Source organism: Rhipicephalus sanguineus, chromosome 5, assembly GCF_013339695.2.
Source record: "Rhipicephalus sanguineus isolate Rsan-2018 chromosome 5, BIME_Rsan_1.4, whole genome shotgun sequence".
Taxonomy (NCBI): Eukaryota; Metazoa; Arthropoda; class Arachnida; order Ixodida; family Ixodidae; genus Rhipicephalus; species Rhipicephalus sanguineus.
The window spans coordinates 108771793-108790572 of NC_051180.1; the positions used below are offsets into that span (position 1 = coordinate 108771793).

The window sequence follows — 18780 nt, forward strand, 5'->3', positions numbered from 1 at the left end:
AATCTCTCGTTGGATTTGGTCACGACCCAGTCCCAACGCCCTTCTGACTCGACCCGCTCGCGTCGAGTTTGTGTGAGCGAAGCTATATACTCAGCCGCTGGCCGAGGAGCAAGCAGTAGGAGTAGGCTTCCGGACAGCAGATGAGATGGCCGGCTGCACCACAGGGAAGACTGCCATGTGGTAAAGCAATGCGTATAGAAAACGCGTTCTGTCATCCATAGGCGGGCAACCTATATGTGCGCGGTTAAGCTGGTAGGTTGCATGCAATGCACGGTAAAGATTTACATTTCGACTGGCTACGTGAACATAGTGAGTGAACTGAACTGTGTCGCGGAAAGGAAACGCGCACACGACGGCATCTTGCCTTCTCGCGAGAAATATTTGGATTGGTGAGTGAAATCGCAAGGTATAGTTTAGCAGTCAGCAGACACAATAATTTCTCTCTAGAGCATCCTACTGCAAAGTATTTAGTGGATTCATATCTCTTAGATATCCTTGAAAGACATAAAATAATAATAATATCTGGGGTTTAACGTCCCAAAACCACGATATGATTATGAGAGACGCCGTAGTGGAGGGCTCCGGAAATTTCGACCGCCTGGGGTTCTTTAACGTGCACCTAAATCTAAGTACACGGGCCTCAAACATTTTCGCCTCCATCGAAAATGCAGCCGCCGCGGCCGGGATTCGATACCGCGACCTTCGGGTCAGCAGTCGAGCGCCATAACCACTGGACCACCGCGGCGGGGCGAAAGACATAAAAGGAACATCAGAAAATAAAACACTGCAAAATTCTATCGAGTTTGTAAACCGCCCGCGTTTCTCCGTACACCGCGTCCAACTCGGGAATATCCCTTGCTACCTCTGGAGGCGCACCTAAACTGAGCCTGAGAGAGTCTTGCGAAGCGATACGGACCAGCTACTTACCGAAATTCTGTCACGATCCTGACCACATACATACCCACAGGAACGAACCTTCATGCTCGTAGCAGCGCGCTGTATCGCCGCCGGCGTAATAGCCTATAGAAAATAAAACATGCTTGCTATCGGCGACACGCAGGAATTAGATTCCACGGCATCGCTGATCTTCAGAGCATACATATACAGAAGCGGAGGGTTTTATTTTCTTTCTTTCCCTTTTTTTTTTTTAATCTCGCGAGCTTCTACTTCCTCGTGGCCGCAGGTTTAGAAAAGTCCGCGGAACGGACCCGAAATGGATCGTGTTTACTTGTCGCCTTCGCTGCGGCTACGCCTATTAGGGGCGCTGTACACTCTGTTCTAGCCTGTTCCGCCCTTGCCCCCGCTTTTATGGCGGCGCTTACGGCGAAGTCTCGACCCGTGCGTACCGCATACTAATCACTCCGATCGGGCAGCGTCGAAAAGGAAGCGTGCTGTATGGGCGCGCGGCCGCGTTGAAAGAAACCGGAATCCGGAGCAGCGGCCGCGACGCGTGCTGTCTTGCGCGCAGCGGCAGTTCACCATGGCTTCGGGGCAGCACTCGGACGTCGAGCGCGGGTGGAGCCGCCGACGGCATGCGCGCCAGCTTTGCATGCTGATTCGCGCCCCGCCAGACTGATACGCTCGTGGCACGCAGCGGCCAGCCGTTCGCCATAAATCATGCGCGCGGGTGCAGTGCTGGACGAAAAAGCTGACTTCCTCGGAGGAGACCCTGCTGGGAGAATGAAAGGATGAAGTACGTGGCGCGGGTCTGCGCGCAACGGGGTTTCCGGCGCGTTGAAAGCGAGCGAAAGTGCGTTGCGCCCTCAAAGGCGTCAGAAGTGCGTCACGGCTGTGGAGAGACGGAGGAGAGAGCTACAGAGAGAGAGAGAGAGATAGCTTAATTAAACAAACCCCAGTCTGGGTCCGCTAAGATGAACTAGAGAGGTCACTTGCCCGCCACAGAGTTTCCTGGCCGAAGTACACGCATCATTATTACGAACCCAATCACGTATCTACTGGATGAATGTACCTATATATAACGGAATATCTGTCCCGCGCATAGGTCGGCAAATTCACTCATGAGTCGACTCACTCACACTTAAAGCACAGGATACACAGACAGGTAGTGGGTGGCAGCAATGAATCACCCCCGCCGCTGGTGGCCCAGGTTGGGTTCGATTCCGGCTCGAACCCCGGCTTTTATTAATTGCATCCATTGGGATTTCTCGCTCGCGGACAACGCAGCCGACATCCACACCGCATTTTCGGCGACAAGGTTTTTTAACGCTACCGCTCTATTATCACGCTGCATTTTACAGCGAAAGCTGTTATGAGATCATTTCACCGGCCGTTTTGGGCGCCATAGTTGTCCGCCGCCGCCGCCGCCGCCGGTGTCCGTAACCACTCTCGCTCGAAATAAGAAAAAAAATTCCAGGACGTAACGAGGTTCGAACCTGGGCCCTCTGCGTGGGAGCCCAGTATTCAACCTATGAGCCATGCCGGTGCTTGAAATTGCGCTGCAAAAAGGTCCTATACAGGCTTCATGTCGGGAAGGAACCACATTAACATATGCAATATAGCGTGGTAGAAGAGTAAAATAAACACCAAGCGTCGCGCAACGCGAATTCTGTAATCAGGCGTCACACAATGCGAATTGCGCAACGAGAAGGTTGTTCAATGCTTCCAACCCATTACAAAGGGCTCCGCCATAATTCTTCATCGTCATCAGGCACAGCATCAACAAAGTGCGCATAATGCCTTACATGCGTTTAGCAGGTACCACGGCTCTCCGTAGAATGACGAAAAATGACATAATGCTTGATTTCCTACTCCTCAAAAATTACAATGATTTATAGCATAGTGGGTTCCTCGCAAGTGCACTTGTATTAGTTGCCAAGGAAGCCCATAAGCGCATGATCCATTTCCTCGGGCTCTCAGTAAAGTTCTTCGCCCCCCCCCCCCCACCTCTCTCTCCCACGTCAACGTATGTTATACAGCATGGCGGGAGAGGGACATAGCGACCGGGCGTCACCTAATGCAAATTACATAACTGGTGGGCCGTTTAAAGCTTCCAACCCATTACAAAGGGTTGAGCCATAATTCTTCATCGTCATCAGTCGTCGCGTCAACAAAGTGCACATAATGCTTACAGACGTGTAGCTGGTGCCTCGCTTCTCCGCAGAATGACGGATAATTGCTTAGTAGGGGCTTCCGACCTTCACAAAAATTGTGATTTATGGCGTAGTGGGTACCTTGCTAGTGTACTTGTATTAGTAGCCCCAAGAGAGCTTACAACGGTGCTTTAGAAACGCCGCTCTTCCAGCTTTCGCTGTGACTGTGCTGCGGTTTCAGCGCAGGCCTGGCGTTTTTTTTTTTTTTTTTGTCATCATATATGCACGAGACGAGAGAGTTTCGTCTTCATCGCCACCAGAATTGTTTTCGTTGCCTTGATAGACATCTTGAAAATGTAACTGCTATCATCAACGCCCACTACGATAAATTATCTCGCGACAGTTATGCGATGTCTAACAGTGTGTAGCTGGGCGTGTTAAGTTGCTCCGATCGCTGTTGCAGCGACGAAAACCGGAGTCTGCAGGGTCCAGAACAAAATATTTCCCGTAAAGGCTCTTGCGCTGCCTCAAATACGCGAACCAACCAACACATGCTTCAAATATACGAACCTTCCAGGGTGGAGTCGCCACCTGTATCTCCATCTCGCGCGTTTTTTTCGTTTACCAGGAGCGCTCTCATGGCAGGAGTTGTGCCTTTCGTGTTGTAATATGGTAATTTACTAATCCTATAAAAATCTCTTTCCTCTTCCGCGTTATACACAACTAATGAAACCAACAGACAGTTAAGGAAAGCACAGGAGACATTATTTGTGGCTTCTTGACTGTGTGTGTGTGTGTGTGTGTGTGTGTGTGTGTGTGTGTGTGTGTGTGTGTGTGTGTGTGTGTGTGTGTGTATATATATATATATATATATATATATATATATATATATATATATATATATATATATATATATTGTAATGATTCTCGCGTGAACTGAATGGAATTAAAGTGGACGAAAAATCACCCTCTCCGTCGGTGGGATCCGAACCCACGACCTTCGAATTGCGCGTCGAATTACGCTTTGAAATGCTTCGTAGAGCATCGGGTTTCGGAACGTTAAACCCGATCAATTCTTATTGTCAATTCTTATTAATTGTCTGTCGGTTTCATTAGTTGCGTATAACAAAGAAAAACGAGCCCCTCGGCCAATTCCCCTTCTTTCGTACTTTCCTCTTCGGTGTCCTTTAAAGAGCATCACCATCCTCATGATAGCCTTGGGACGTATAATAGCATGGCAAAGGAATTCTTCGTTCAGCACCAGTCAGCCAGGGCCTCAGGGAGTATTTTTTTTTCCAGGACGTCGGCCTCCGCGGACTCACAGGAAACGCCAGGACCGCGCGGGATGACGCAGGCCAGACATTCCCACGGTCTCGCGCACTCCTTCGTTTCCGCGAGTTTAATGACGCTCTCCTCTTTCCTCGAGCGGCTGGAACACGTCGTGAAGCGCTGCGCCCAATGAGCGTATGTGGTGAGGTCGCGGATCAGGCGGACGAGCGAGCGCGTCGTATCCGGCCCTCCGTCTACGTCGTTACGTAAAAGTGTACACGGAGGAAAAGGGGGAGACGCACTCGCGAGCGCGCACTTACGCAAAAACAGCCTGGTGAACGTGCATACACATCCACCCCCGCCCTCTAAATTTCGCTGGGAGCATCGGAATATACATACGCGTATACATAGAACTAGCCTGCTTATTTATATACAGCGGCGACAAGTTGGGCCTGACGGGAGTGATGGATACCAGGTTCCGTTGCAGTCTATTACAGGGTGCCCCACATTAATGCAAATGCAAACGCCATATTGAGACGAAGTCTGTAAGGCTTGCAGTGCAAGGTCCAATAAGTATTATCGGTCGTATATACATGCAAGCCTCGGTGCGCAAAGTCTAAAGGGCGCACCGTTCACAGCTAACAATGTCGCCAGGCAGCAAGCAGGAAGCCTCGTTGAACGAGTTTCTTCTTCTTCTTCTTTTTCTTCTCTCTTTTTTAGAAGAGTGCCATCATTTTAAATACCTGTACGTCAAGAAGGTCGCAATTAAGGTGCAACCACTTCAATCGTAAGCTGCAATCTTGTAACACAAATGCCACGATCACCACTGTTTAATTAGCTAATCGGGAACGACCGATAGACCTATCTACAACGCGCTTGTTCCTATATTTCGGCGCTCGTTCACTGAAAAGCACACGTCATATACTGCGCCTACATATCTTCTTTCATAGAGACGGTTTCGGACAGGCCATGCAGTGCTATGAGGGTAGGCAAAACAAAACAAGACAAAAAAAACACGGACAAACGGGGGAACATAGAGTTCCTGTTCCGCAAAATGTTCTACACTAGCACGTTCCCATGCATACCCGCTCTCGCATCTAGCAATGCCGTGGTTTGTACTCGCATCAACTGGCAAAACTTCGTCCGCACGACGCATGCTCCCAGCGCCAGGACAGCGGCAAGTAGCCGCTGTGAAGCCCATAATTCAATATTCAACGACGATAAAGATAAACGTCCCAAAAATATGCACGCTTTGGCTTCATGTGTGAGTTTCCTGAATAACATTTCTGGACGTATTGGTGCTACAACAATCCCAGCTGCTCACAAAAAAAAAAAGAAACATCTGTTCTTTCAATGAACTGGTTCATTTAATTTTCATTAATTATCGTGGCAGTAGTAAACTTATGCTCCAATATCATATGAGTTGAATATAACTGTTAACTTGAACCATCGATTTCGTACCAGTTTTTTTTTTTTTAACAAGTGTTCTGAATACTCGGGAAACCGGAAGTAAGCGCTCGACCGGAAGTGTTTGGAAGAGAAACAAGAATGTCACCCGTTGTTCATTCCCTACGAATTGAGCTTGGTGGCAGCATCCATCCATGTCTGCCGTAGCTCTACGTTCCGCGCACTGAACGCAAAGACAGTATAGCGCTGTGGTGTGTTTTCTATAGCTTCTCTCAAATATGGTGTCGGTTCGCTAGCCTCCGCAGATTTGCCCACGGTCATGTCCGGTATTGGGAACGGAGCTTCGCACTTGGTATGATCTCAGAACTCTGATCATTTCTCCGTCCTGTCTGTCGAGGTATGCGAAAGGGCGGTGAAAAGGATCACACTGTTCTTTTCCCCCTTGTGTGTGTGTGCATGCGTGTTTGTGCAAGTGCGAACTTTTGCCCCTTCCCCGTCTTTCAATCCGCTTTCCCTTTCCCCAACGCAGGGTAGCCAACCCCTCTCAGCCTGTTCAATCTCCCTGCTTCTCCCTCATGTCTCTCTCTCTCTCTGGCCTCAAGGGGCATGACGAGGCACTGTTGCCAGATGCACGTGATCTTATTATGATTTTGTCACACGTGATCCTGTTCTAAATTTATGATCACCTTGGAACGCATCTTACAGCCATATAGTTCTCCACATTTGTCACTGTCAGACTTTTATCTGTATGCATATTGTATTTTATACACTCCTGTATCGGTTGATTTTAGGCCTCTATAAGCCAAATTACACTTTTCAATGTATATCACTGGTCACTGCCACCTTTAAACTCACAGACATGGCGCTTTTTGCCTTTTCAACGGAGAGGGTGAGCACCTTCTTTGGAGTATAAAGGCTGACGGACGCTGACGTCACTGCCTCACTAGTGCATTTTTGGGGGGTCACGCATATTTACCACAGCCGAGTGGGGTTACGGTGGCACCCAGGAAGCCTTCGCTGAAAGGGTGTATTAACACTAGCAAGTCATCATCCCCGTCATCTCTCTATATAGTTTAGAAAACCGATAAAAGCAACGACCCTCGCTAGTGTGCCAGGAAATAGGTCAGCCAAGATACCATGGTTCGCGCTGAACCAAGAATGGCGCGCTTCTGGATGGACACGAGATTGAGAGATGAGGGGGGAGCTAATTAACGAACGCTCGATACACGCCTTATATCGCGTGTCCTCGCGTGGCAAAACAAGCTGACAGGGGAGGATGAAATGACGTGGAGGCGGACACGTGCGTCCCTATATTGTGCTCCCGGACTGCTGCTTATCGGAAGCCTCCCGGTTGTTCCGCCGGCGCCGCCTGAGCCTCCAGAGCTGCTGCGTACGACAGCCGTAGCGAGGCGCTGGTGGCAGCAAACGCCAGTGTGTACGCGCACGGGCCCCGGGTCCGAGCGCTGTCGCGAACCGCCGCCTCGGGATGATCGATCACGAGGTAAATGCACCGCGAGCGACGACGAAAGGGAAAGTAAAAAAGAAAGAAAAAAAGGCGATACGGGAGAAAGAAAAAAAGAAAGAACGGCAAGACAGAGACGTCGAGATGAAGGGTGCATGTAGTACGCCCCTCGGAAGTCGCGCTGGCCGTAATAGATAGGGGGACCTGTGAAGTCCTTCCGAAGCAAGAAGATATATCCCTTCCTTTCCCGTTTGCACCTTTTTTTTGTGTGTGTCTTTACTTTTATCTCACGTTCTCGCGAAAGGGCTACCAGCTACGAGCCTTTGTGGACGCGGGCGCAGTGTTAGCATAGTCGCGTCCGCAAAGTAAGACTTGCAAGAAGAAATAAAGAAGGAACTGAAAACTACGTTACTGGATTGAGATTCGGTGAACACAATAGCGCATATTACAGTCTTTCTGAAGAACCGGCTGCCGCCTCACAAAAATTCATCATGATCGTTAACAGCCTCATTTTATGTCTACCGCAGGACGTAGGCATCTCCAAATGATCAATTTACATCGCCCTGCGCGAGCTGATTCCGTTTTATGCCGGCAAATTTCCTCATTTCATAACCCCATCTAACCCTCCGCCGTCCCTGGTTACGTTTCCCATCTCTCGGTATCCGTCCCGACGCTCTAACTGATTATCGGTTATCTAGATGTCCTTCACTTCGGATCACTCTGCTCTCTTTCTATCTCCTTAAGGGACACTAAGGAGAAAAACGATTTTTCTAATATTAATAAATTACTCTTTCACAATTCCAAAATCACCACGCCTGCCGCGCGAAGACGCGCAAAAAGAAAATGCTCGTGGCGAGGCCACCTTGAAATTCCCGCAACAAACGTCGTGACGTCATAGATTTTGACGGCATCTACTAGGTCCAGAGTTCCTAATCAGCAAAAATGAAGTACATTGTCATCTGAGGGGGCCATAGACTTGACATACCAAGTTTCCGGAAATTCCGTTGAGCCGATGTCGCCAAAGCACAAAAATACACTTCGAAATCAGTGATATCACACGCGGAGATTTCGGCACGAATGAATCTTTGACATTGATTTTCTCCTCTAATAATGAACGTGCGATCGTGAAGTTAGAGACGAGTTCTCCAGGTACAATTTATCAATCTAAATAGACTGATTGTTTGATTTTATAATTGTCCCTTTAATGTTACGCGTATCATTTCCGTTTCATCGCAGGCTGCGTGGTTCTTAACTCCTTCTCGAGTTTCTTTATTATATCCACCAAGTTTCCGCCATGTATACTGTCAATGTACAATGGTTGCACATTTTCAACATTACAGGGACAGCGGTAAAGCTCCTGTCACGATTTGGGAATGTCTTGCGAGAACACTCCAGCCCACGAAAAATTCAACTAGTGGTTAATGTTCCCTCTGACTTACTTATTACACTAAGGAATTGGAATAATGTTGCGCAAGACTTTTGTTTATTCGCATGGAATGTACCCACTTCAACTCACTTATGCAACTGGTGTTTGTAAAGAGCCCAGCCCTCTCGCGAGACAAGTTCATAATTCGGTCAGAAATTATCGTGGACAGCATAGGCGTGCGCAGGGTTCCCCTTCAGGGGGGGGGGGGGGCGAAGGTTCATCGAAGCGCCCCCCTCCCTTTTAAGTCAATGTATGTGGCAGACTCTGCGCCCCCCTCTTCTTAGGTGACCAGGGGGGGGGGGCGGCCGCCCCCCTGCACCCTCCCACCCTCTGCGCACGCTTATGGTGGACAGATTGTATCCCCCCAGTGCTGGAGGCCCAAGAAGGTATTGTCGGCACTGTCTTCAAAAAGGCAAAAAGGCGCAAGGATACAATAATAATAATAATAATAATAATAATAATAATAATAATAATAATAATAATAATAATAATAATAATAATAATAATAATAATAATAATAATAATAATCAATCAATCATTTATTTAACGTGCCCAGGAACAACCGTAAGGTCTTTGTGCAGGCGCACGCAAAAAAAACAATAAAAATAAACTATACAATACAGACAGTCTTCAGAAATAAAAAGAGCAAATACACGTAGACAAAGAGAAATGAACACAAAAGGGGAGGAGTAAAATAAGACAACACGAGAAATATTGAAGGGGAATGAAAAATTAGATTGCATATATACAACTATGCGGAAAGACGGAGAAGGGAAGACTTTGTACATTGTGCTATACTATGTCAAAACAGTACAAAGCTCGGATAAGAACAATGATTGTGGACTATGAAAAATGTCAAGATCAAGAAAATTAACATTATAGAGACTTTGTATTCTGTGAACGGTAGAGTGTTGGAAGAAGCAGGCGGGTACATGAAACGGTCGGTTCTCTCTGGTTAACTTACGCGGAATTCGAAAATTAACACAATTGAGAAGTACAGGGCAGGATATGATACCGTGGACTAGCTTGTAAAGAAACAAGAGATCAGAACGATTTCGTCGGCAGTGAAGTGATGGCAATGATAATAATTCAGCAGTATTTGAACGAGATTTTTTAGCAAAGCGATGGTTATATATGCTAAGGAATTTTTTCTGGACTCGTTCAATGGTGTTACCGCTGGATTGAGCAATGCCATTCCATATCACGGACGCATACTCCATTTGAGGAAGACATAGCGCGGTGTACAATTTTCGGAAGGGCATAGGAGAATGGAATTCTCTAGACAATCTGCAAACACAGCCTAGGGTGCGAAGACCCCGCAAAGCAACACGCTTAGCGTGAGCAGAAAAGTTTAACGTGCTATCAACAACAACACCAAGATCACTGATCTCATAAACCTTGCATAAGGACACAGAATTGACAGAGTATTGAAATGACACGCTAGATGTTTTGCGAGTGATAGACATGAATTTTGTCTTCGAGGCATTCAGAGAAAGGTTATTAGCGTTGCACCATTCGGAAAAAGAGCGCAAATCTGACTGCAGCAAGCGACAGTCGTTAACTGAATGAATTTCCTTAAAAATCTTGATGTCATCGGCATACAAGAGGAAAGAGGAATTACGAATGGCAAAAGAAACATCATTAACGTAAATTAAAAATAGGAGTGGGCCTAATACTGACCCTTGAGGGACCCCACTAGTCACTTTATACAAAGAAGACGTTTGGCCATTTACCGCTACATAACAATATCTATTGAGCAGATAGCTCTGCAGGAGATTCACAACCGACAAGTCAACATCAAATTGTGCAAGTTTAACCATAATCAGTGTGTGGCTGACTACGTCAAAAGCCTTGCTCAGGTCACAGTAGAGTACGTCAACCTGTCCTCTCTGAGAAATAGGTGTGGAGATCTGCGTCATGAAACTAGCAAGATTTGTGGTAGTTGAGCGGCCAGCGAGAAAACCATGTTGATTAGGAATCAATGAGCTTTTAACACTAAAAGACAATATTTTGTGAAGAGCCAGCTCGAAGATCTTTGATGTGGCACATAGTAGAGAAATCGGGCGATAATTAGAAACATCTGTTTTAGAGCCCGACTTAAATACTGGGAAAACACGAGCAGTTTTCCACATGCTAGGAAATGTGGAAGTGTCCAGGCAGTTATTAAATATCGTAGTCAGTACTGGGACAAATATACTACTATAAGCTTTTAGTATGGCGGAGGGGATGCCATCTGGGCCACATGATAAGGATGGTTTTAAGCACTTAATGCATTCGCAGATAAGATTTTCATCCAGCGACAAAGCACTGGGTGAGCGAACTGCCTTAGGCTGTCTGATATCAGTGCTAGAGTCTGAGGCCTTATAAACGGATGAGAAATGTGCGGCAAAACAGTCAGCGGCGGCATGCACTTCTACCCCATTTGAGTCTAGTAGTCTGAAAGACTCTCCGCTTTTGCTGGACCGTTTACGTACATACTTCCAAAACTCAGCTGGCCTGTCAGAAGCGCTTTTTTCTAAGAATTCAATATACGAACTATGATCCCGTTTATATAGGCGTTTAGCGAGAGTTCGAAAAAAGCTGAACTCTTCCTTCCACTCGCTCGATGGAGAACATTTAGATTTCCTGTGTGCGCGATCTTTATGCTTCAGTGCACTGATAAGTTCAGATGAGAACCAGTGGGGATATTTACGTTGTTTATGTGTGTATTGGGGAATAAAATTACGCATGCTGCTCAGTACAAGCTCCGCAAACTGATCAACCTGGTCATCAACATTCGGTTTGTCAGTAACCTGTGACCAGTCAACGGTGGACAAGTAATGATACAGGCCCGTGTAATCACCTCGCTTGAAAGCAAATCTTGGAGATCTGTTTACATAACTGCTGTAGCTCGTTGTTTCGGCTGATGCGGATAATCTTACGTTAAGTGGTGGGTGGAATTTGTCAGGACGTACAAGAGAGATGCTGGAGCGGGAAACTTCAAGGGGTTGATCGTTTGACACACACAGGTCTAAGACGTTGCCACTGGAATTGACGACTGAGTTATGTTGCAGTAGGGAATTAAACGCCAGAAAGTCCAAGAGCAGGCTGCACTTTTTCTCTATGAAATGATTGTAATGAGAAAAGGTAAGCGTACTCCAGTCAATTCCAGGTACATTGAAATCCCCAAGAACAATAATTCTGTGTCCACTATGAGAAGATATCACAAGTTCAATTGAAGACATCACATCATGAAACGAGGCAGGGGAAATGCTGGGTGGTAAATAATAATAATAATAATAATAATAATAATAATAATAATAATAATAATAATAATAATAATAATAATATAATAGTAATAATAATAATAATAATAATAATAGTAATAGTAATAATAATAATAATAATAATAATAATAATAATAATAATAATAATAATAATAATAATAAATTTCAGTGCTGGGCAGTATCGAAGATACATGTATCTTAGATACTATCTCAGATACTCTTTGGGTATCTTGTATCTGTATCGCGATAGGTCTCGCAAGACGAGTATCTGTATCTGTATTTCCGATACATTCAATTATGTATCGTGTGTCTGAAGATACAAGATACTCCTATAGGAACATCACCGTACGAAACAATAATCGCTGGCGCAACTCCGCTTCTAAAACTGGCACTGGTGCCACTAAGCCGCCTGAATAAAACTAAGGGCAGTGACATAATTTCGTTTTTCAGCCAGAGTCTACCAGTGAGAGCAGGAGATTGGGTGTGCGCGTTCGTTTTGGTGGAGCAGAGCAAGATGCATGACAGCGCTCGCGCAGACTCGACAAAACAAGCGCGCGAAGTCTATGCTTAGCTCACGTGTCTTTCGTTTTCTCAATTTTTCTTTCTTTTTACTTGTGCCAGTGCCATGACACTTATTACCCTTAGCCACTGTCCAGCGCCACGTCGCACAGTGCGCGCGGCGGTGGTCGCGCAAATCCTGATGCCGCTCTCCTGCGTGGTGCTTTGTTACGAAATATGAATCACAGGGCCGCTTTGCGTCTCGTGGCTTTCACACATAAGCGATTTGAAGGATCTTGTGCACGCAAGTTTGACTTACGTGCGATTGACTAATGTGCAAATATGATTCCAACTATAGCACCACTAGTACAGATGTTAGATCCAATAGAGCAAGCGTTTACCTATAGCAGAAGAAATCCTCGTGTACCGTATCTTTTCCTTCCTGCTGTCGATCGAATCCCGGCCGCGGCGGCCGCATTGTCGATGGAGGCGAATATTCTTGAGGCCTGTGTACTCCAATTCGGGTTGACGTTAAACAACTCCAGGTGGTCTAAATTTCCGCAGCCCTCCACTATGGCGTCCCTCATAATCCTATCGTGGTTTTGGGATGTAAAACACTAACAAATATTATTATCTTCCTGCTATCTTCGTTCAGAGTTTTTGGAATCATAATTTAATTGTTAGCACAAGTGCTTTCTTAGTTGTCCTTCTCTTGCATCCCGTACGTTACCTAGGGCTCTGAACAGTTTTTTTTCCCGGTCTGGTCACTGCAATAGGCAGTTTTAGAATAGCGTACGCTAAGTTAGCGTTAGCGTTTGCAGCCCGCTATTTCCGTCACTTAACGGGAGCCCGCAGGCGGTTAGCGTACGACGCATGCGCAGTTGCGCGAAAAGCCAACGCAAAGCTTTGCGTACGCTGTTCTAAAACTGCCTAATATGTCTTTTGTAACGTGCTGCCAAAATAAGCCCTCTGCTTTATTCTTACTTTGAACTATCTACTTTATTTCTGGTACTGTTTAATCATTTCTATTTCTATTGAGCTTACAGTTCTGCCAAGGCGATTTTGAAAACATAATATGTAATTACGTGGGCGTGCACCGAATATACATTACCAAACATTCTGCTTACTGCAGAGTAAAATAGCGAAATTGAGGTTGCATTATAATAATGGAAGTAATTAGGGGGCAGCTGTAAGATGTTAGGAAGGGGATTCGAGAAACATTGCTATATCAAATGATCCGTTTTTCTCATAAGCGTCCCAATGAGCCGTTTCAGGCAATTTTTCATAGGCACTAAACGTTTTTACTGCTTTACCTTAACAGGTAAGTTGACGATACTCCATGCTTAATTGCCATAGCCATTAGGGGTGGCGCCTGTATCGTGTTTCTATGCTTATTCACTATGAATGTTTGATACGGAACGGCGTTTCTATTTTATTTACATTTGCTTTCCTTTTTAGGTCTCCCTAATTTTTTGTACTATTACCAATCGCCCGAGGTAATCGGAGCCGTGGCAATAGCGTGAATACGGCGGTGCCCTGCGACAATTTGTGCAACTATACTGCTACGCGCTCTTATTTCTTTATTTTGGTGTGATCGGGCTTAAACCGCAAAAACATTGTTAGCACCGCTCGGCTGAAGCCGCGCCACGGTGTTCCGAAACCTTCATGATTGTTTCCGTTTGTTCTTTTAAGATCACGCGTGAATCCCAGCCGCGGCGGCCACATTTCGACGGAGGCAAAATATTAGAGGCCCGTGTACTTAGATTTAGATGCACGTTATAGAACCTCAGGTGGTCAAAATTTCCGAAGCCCTCCACTACGGTGTTCCTCGCAATCACATCGTGGTTTTGTGATGTAAAACAGCAACAATTATTATCAAAGTTATGCGCAGGACGCGGGTACTCTAGTTCATTTGGGAGCTTACGCAAGTTGGATCGCCGATGTATGTATAAAAGACGACGCGTTCCGTCGATGATCAGATCATCGACGGCCGATTGCCGCTATCAGTGTACAGCGCGTTTCGCTTGTACTTTAAGTTAACTTAGTTAACTGGGCGCAAGTTAGCCCAATAAAGAGTTTCGTCTCTACCAGAGTGACTGCCACCACGTGCCACTACGTGCCAATAAATAGGTATGAGGCGTTTCTGGGGTACGCAAGTTATCTCGTTGAAGAAAAATTGTTAAAAGACAGCACGTTAGTGGGTATACCGATAACGAATGCTTTACGCCAGCAGATAAGTAGAATACGAAAAGTCATTGCAGTTTTATGAGCTCTACGTACACACAATGCGTCACGAAAAATATCGCTAGCAGCGTTGTTGCTGCTGTACACTGCTGATTCGGTATTGCGTATACGGTCTTTTACGGACAAGGTAAAACTCCACACCGGCATTTGTGCCATCGTGCGAAGGCTTCTTATTTAAATCCTTGTGGTTAGATGGCAACCCGCTAAGTGGTCGGCTAGCTGAGCAGTGACTCCCATCAATTACAAACATGACGAGCAAGAGCCGCTGTCATAGAAGAGCTGTCCTGTTAAGCAGTCAAAACAAACCCCAATAAGTTCTTTCGGAAGTAAACTAATGTACCTTGAGCAAGAAGGACAAGACTTTTGAGGTACTAACAGACATTTGATTGAAATAAAATAAAATTGGTGTCATTAAAGAAATTTTTAAGCAAACCTTTTTGTGCAGAGGCGTTTGCTAATACATTATAGGGGTCTATAATAGCAAATTTGCGAATGTATCGAAGTATCTTAAGATACAATTGGCAAGTATCGTATCGGATACAATTATTGCAGTAGTATCTTGTATCTGTATCTCCAATACTTCTTGCCTGAGTATCTTGTATCGTATCGCGATACAATTTCAAAGTATCTTTGCCCAGCCCTGATTATTATTATTATTATTATTATTATTATTATTATTATTATTATTATTATTATTATTATTATTATTATTATTATTATTATTATAGAATACAGACGGATGGATTCTCGTAACATTACGATGTTGCCATTCGCAGCGGACCGCTCGGTGATACATCGCTTAGCTGTTCGGAGGTTACTCGTCGTCCAGGCGGGCAGGCCGTAATTTGATGGAGTATTGCAACGACACTTCCATCTGCTTAGGTATAGGAACACCATAAATGACTTCCATTTTGTCAAATTTAATCCGAAGCTGCCTTCCTCTACGGAGTTTCTCATAGTTCCGGCGTTGCTTTGGGACGCGAGACCGCATCGATCCGTCAAATATATTGCCGCTTGTGTTGCGCAGCTGACGTACGCTCAGTGCACTGACCCTTGCGACATCGCTGATACAATTTTTTTCGTATGTAAAACGTTATAAGTGATAAAGGAGGGTACGGGGAGGGAAGCAACACAACGCAGAAAGGTCAACGACGGAAAGATGCCTTTATTTCCGCGATTGTGTTGTGGTGCAAACCCAGGCCATGCTGGCTCTTTCATTGCTGATTGTGGCGTCGGTGTAGATGCGCAACTCTGCACGCCGAGTTATTGGCAATATGGGGGGTCGTCAATACTATTCCCCTCGATTTGGGAGGCATCAATAGTAAAAAAATTCACTATCGCATCCTCACAGATTCGTACGAAGCGGTAACTGAACTAACGGCGCCAACGACTGAAGATGCTGTAGCCAACGACACCAGAAGAAAGCTAAAAAGAATTCAAGACATCGGGACAAATGTTGAAATTCTCTGGATACCGGGGCACACTGGCACGGACGGGGGAAACGCAGCCGCTCATGCGGTCGCCGCTCAAGCGGGTGGGCTTGATCACATATACAATTCCCCACACCCCAGTTCCTCGCCAAACCCGGAAGACCAAAATCCCTATATTAAGATCTGGGCAGAAGGCTCTCCTAGCAGAGCACTGATGCATTACATTCGCACTAAAATGAAAGCAGACAGCAAAAACCGACTATTAGAAGCTACACCGACGCGCATACTAAATGACAAGGGTGGGTATACTCGTCAACAAGAAATCTTTATAAACAAAGTTATGGCTAACTCTGCATACACACCACACATACTAGACAAATGGCAGCAAGCTACCCGACCTTCGAGTGAAAATATTTCTACGCGATGCACACACTGTCAGAGGCTGTGCCGAGCAGATTTAGAACATCTCATTTGGACATGCGCAGCTTTCTCAAAAGGCAGACGCCACATTGAACACCTGCTGCACGCCGACATGACAGCTCTACGTAACTTAATACAGTCAGACCATGAAGCCCAAAAAGCTCTCGCAAGATACGGTAGTCAAAGTGGCCTGTTTCGAGTGGTGTAGGAGAGGTCGACTGATTCGTGCGAGGACGTGACGTGAAGATTTTCATCACCCTTTAATCCCCTTACCCCTTTCCCACCTTATCCCCAACAGCGACCAAGAGTCGTCCTTTTATTTCAATAAAGGTCACATTCATTTCCGCGATCTTTCTTTTCATTTTTAATAAACGAAACAACACAAACAGGTTCGCTGATTCATTTTATATTTCACAGCATCCGTCTTTTTCATACATCATTTTTTCTAGTTTTTTGAATCAGCCGCGAATGACTGCATTCGTTACACCTATTATCCTACTTTTTTTATAGATATTTACGAGCACTCGAGTCTTCGTGAGCAGCGTATTTAAGCAGATATTGTCTGAGAGTTGAACCGTGAAATCACTCGTTGGGTTTTCGCTTGAAAATACAACGTTGGATTTTCAAGCGAAAAAGATGCATGGGATTACTTGTATTCCAACAGATAATGGTTTCTCCGTTCCACGAACTGGTGTTGGCGCCAAAACATTTTACTCTACGTTCCACGGCACCGTCTCACATGACTGACATATCTTCCGCTAAACTATGAACTATGTTTTCAACAAACAAGAGCGCGCACCTTGATTGTATGTAAACACATTGATCTACACATTACACACGTCAGATTAAATAAGAAACGCTTTACATAGCCTTACCTTGCGCTTATGTCTGCGAGTTAGTAAAAACACGCCCACACGTCAGCTGTGCACTGTGGTGTAGCTGACGCTACAGAAACAGCGTACCTGTCAAACAGTGGGCAAAGCGAGCGTAGCAGCGGCATCGATCTAACGGCAGCCAGGAGCTCCCATTCAAACAATGAAACAAGAAGACACCTTACGTAGACCAAAATCATCGGGTATATCCCGTTTTATTTGGTGATTAAACCGCTAACACGACGCTGAGGCGCGCAAGTGGCAACCTGCGCGATTACCGGCGCGCGTATCAACGCACGTTTCCTCATTCTCTCCTCCGGATTTGAAAAGGATGCTACTCCAGACGAGTCAGTCGAGGGTGAGGCCGAACGGACGCCGCTATCCCTGCAACGGCGGGACAAAGCGGTCTCGTTAAAGCTGCAAATAACTGTGCGCGTGGTGTTGAATCAAGAGTTATGAACGGGAAGGTGCTAAACGCAACGAAATCTGTCACCAGATGACGGCAACTAGGCCTATTTGAGGAGCACGGAACAGTGAAAGAGTGCCTCTCGCCTATCGATGCGAAGCCCCGCACCCGTTTGTTTACACCGTCCACGATCGGCAGTTTCTTTCTTTCACGCGCGCGTTTGAAAAGCAGTCGACAGTGGATGTGGGGGCATTTTGTCCCAACGTCCAAGAACTGACCTTTAACGGTGCTGAAGACGCCGATGAGCGCGTAGGAGACGGCAATCACGATCCATCGTAAACCACGTTGCTTCCGATGCTGCCCAGCCATCGCGTTATGCTCCACACGGGATCAGATCCGACGAGAAAACACACTCATAGGAGATGCCCCAAAAACTCTGCTCCGAGTCGCGGAGTCTGCGATGCGAAATCTTGCACCCGCGCACTGTCAGACGATCCTCTTCGGCGGCATCACATCGTCGCTAGGCGAGGCGTGCGTTTGACAAGCCGTACACCACAGACACAAACGACTCGCCCGAGCACTCTCTTCGGCCGAATATGGTGGGTCCATGTTGAATTTTTACGGCGCTGTTATGGCAACCGAGTTGGGGACGCCTTCGCTCTCGCGAACCAATGGGAAAAAAAGGGCGATGCGTGTTGCGTTCCTGGCGGTCGTGTTCTAAACTAAAGAGCGCTTTCGGTTTCGGTCTCTCAGTTCGTGTTTCGATTTCGGGACAATGCGTTCACTTGCCTGCTTTCGGTATTTTTTTTATTTAGCTGCATGACGTACTACATCAGCTAATGAGAGGTGATCGGATTTGTTGGTTTTATAAAGCGATCATGTGGTGCGCGACTCCTTCAGCGTCAAAAATGTAGTCACGTCCCAGCACAATCGTTGCATTTCATGTGAGGGAAATGAATAATCCCCAGGTCTGTCCTGCAGCAGTTGCGGCAGAGCCGTCTTGTACGCACGCGTACTTCCACGTTTGCCT

The 18780-nt window shown here is 46.1% G+C and overlaps 1 protein-coding gene across 6 annotated transcripts in view; it reads right to left on the reverse strand.

Annotated features, from left to right (window-relative positions):
* LOC119394107 (neogenin) overlaps positions 1 to 18366 on the reverse strand; it is a 577826-nt gene extending 559460 nt beyond the window's left edge. For all 6 annotated transcript variants that reach the window (XM_049415639.1, XM_049415637.1, XM_049415634.1 and 3 more), the window contains exon 1: positions 18029 to 18366. In XM_049415639.1, the coding sequence (XP_049271596.1) occupies positions 18029 to 18119 (91 nt within the window). In that variant the 5' untranslated portion in view covers positions 18120 to 18366. The remainder of the gene's footprint in view (positions 1 to 18028) is intronic.
* Between the last annotated feature and the right edge of the window lie 414 nt (positions 18367 to 18780).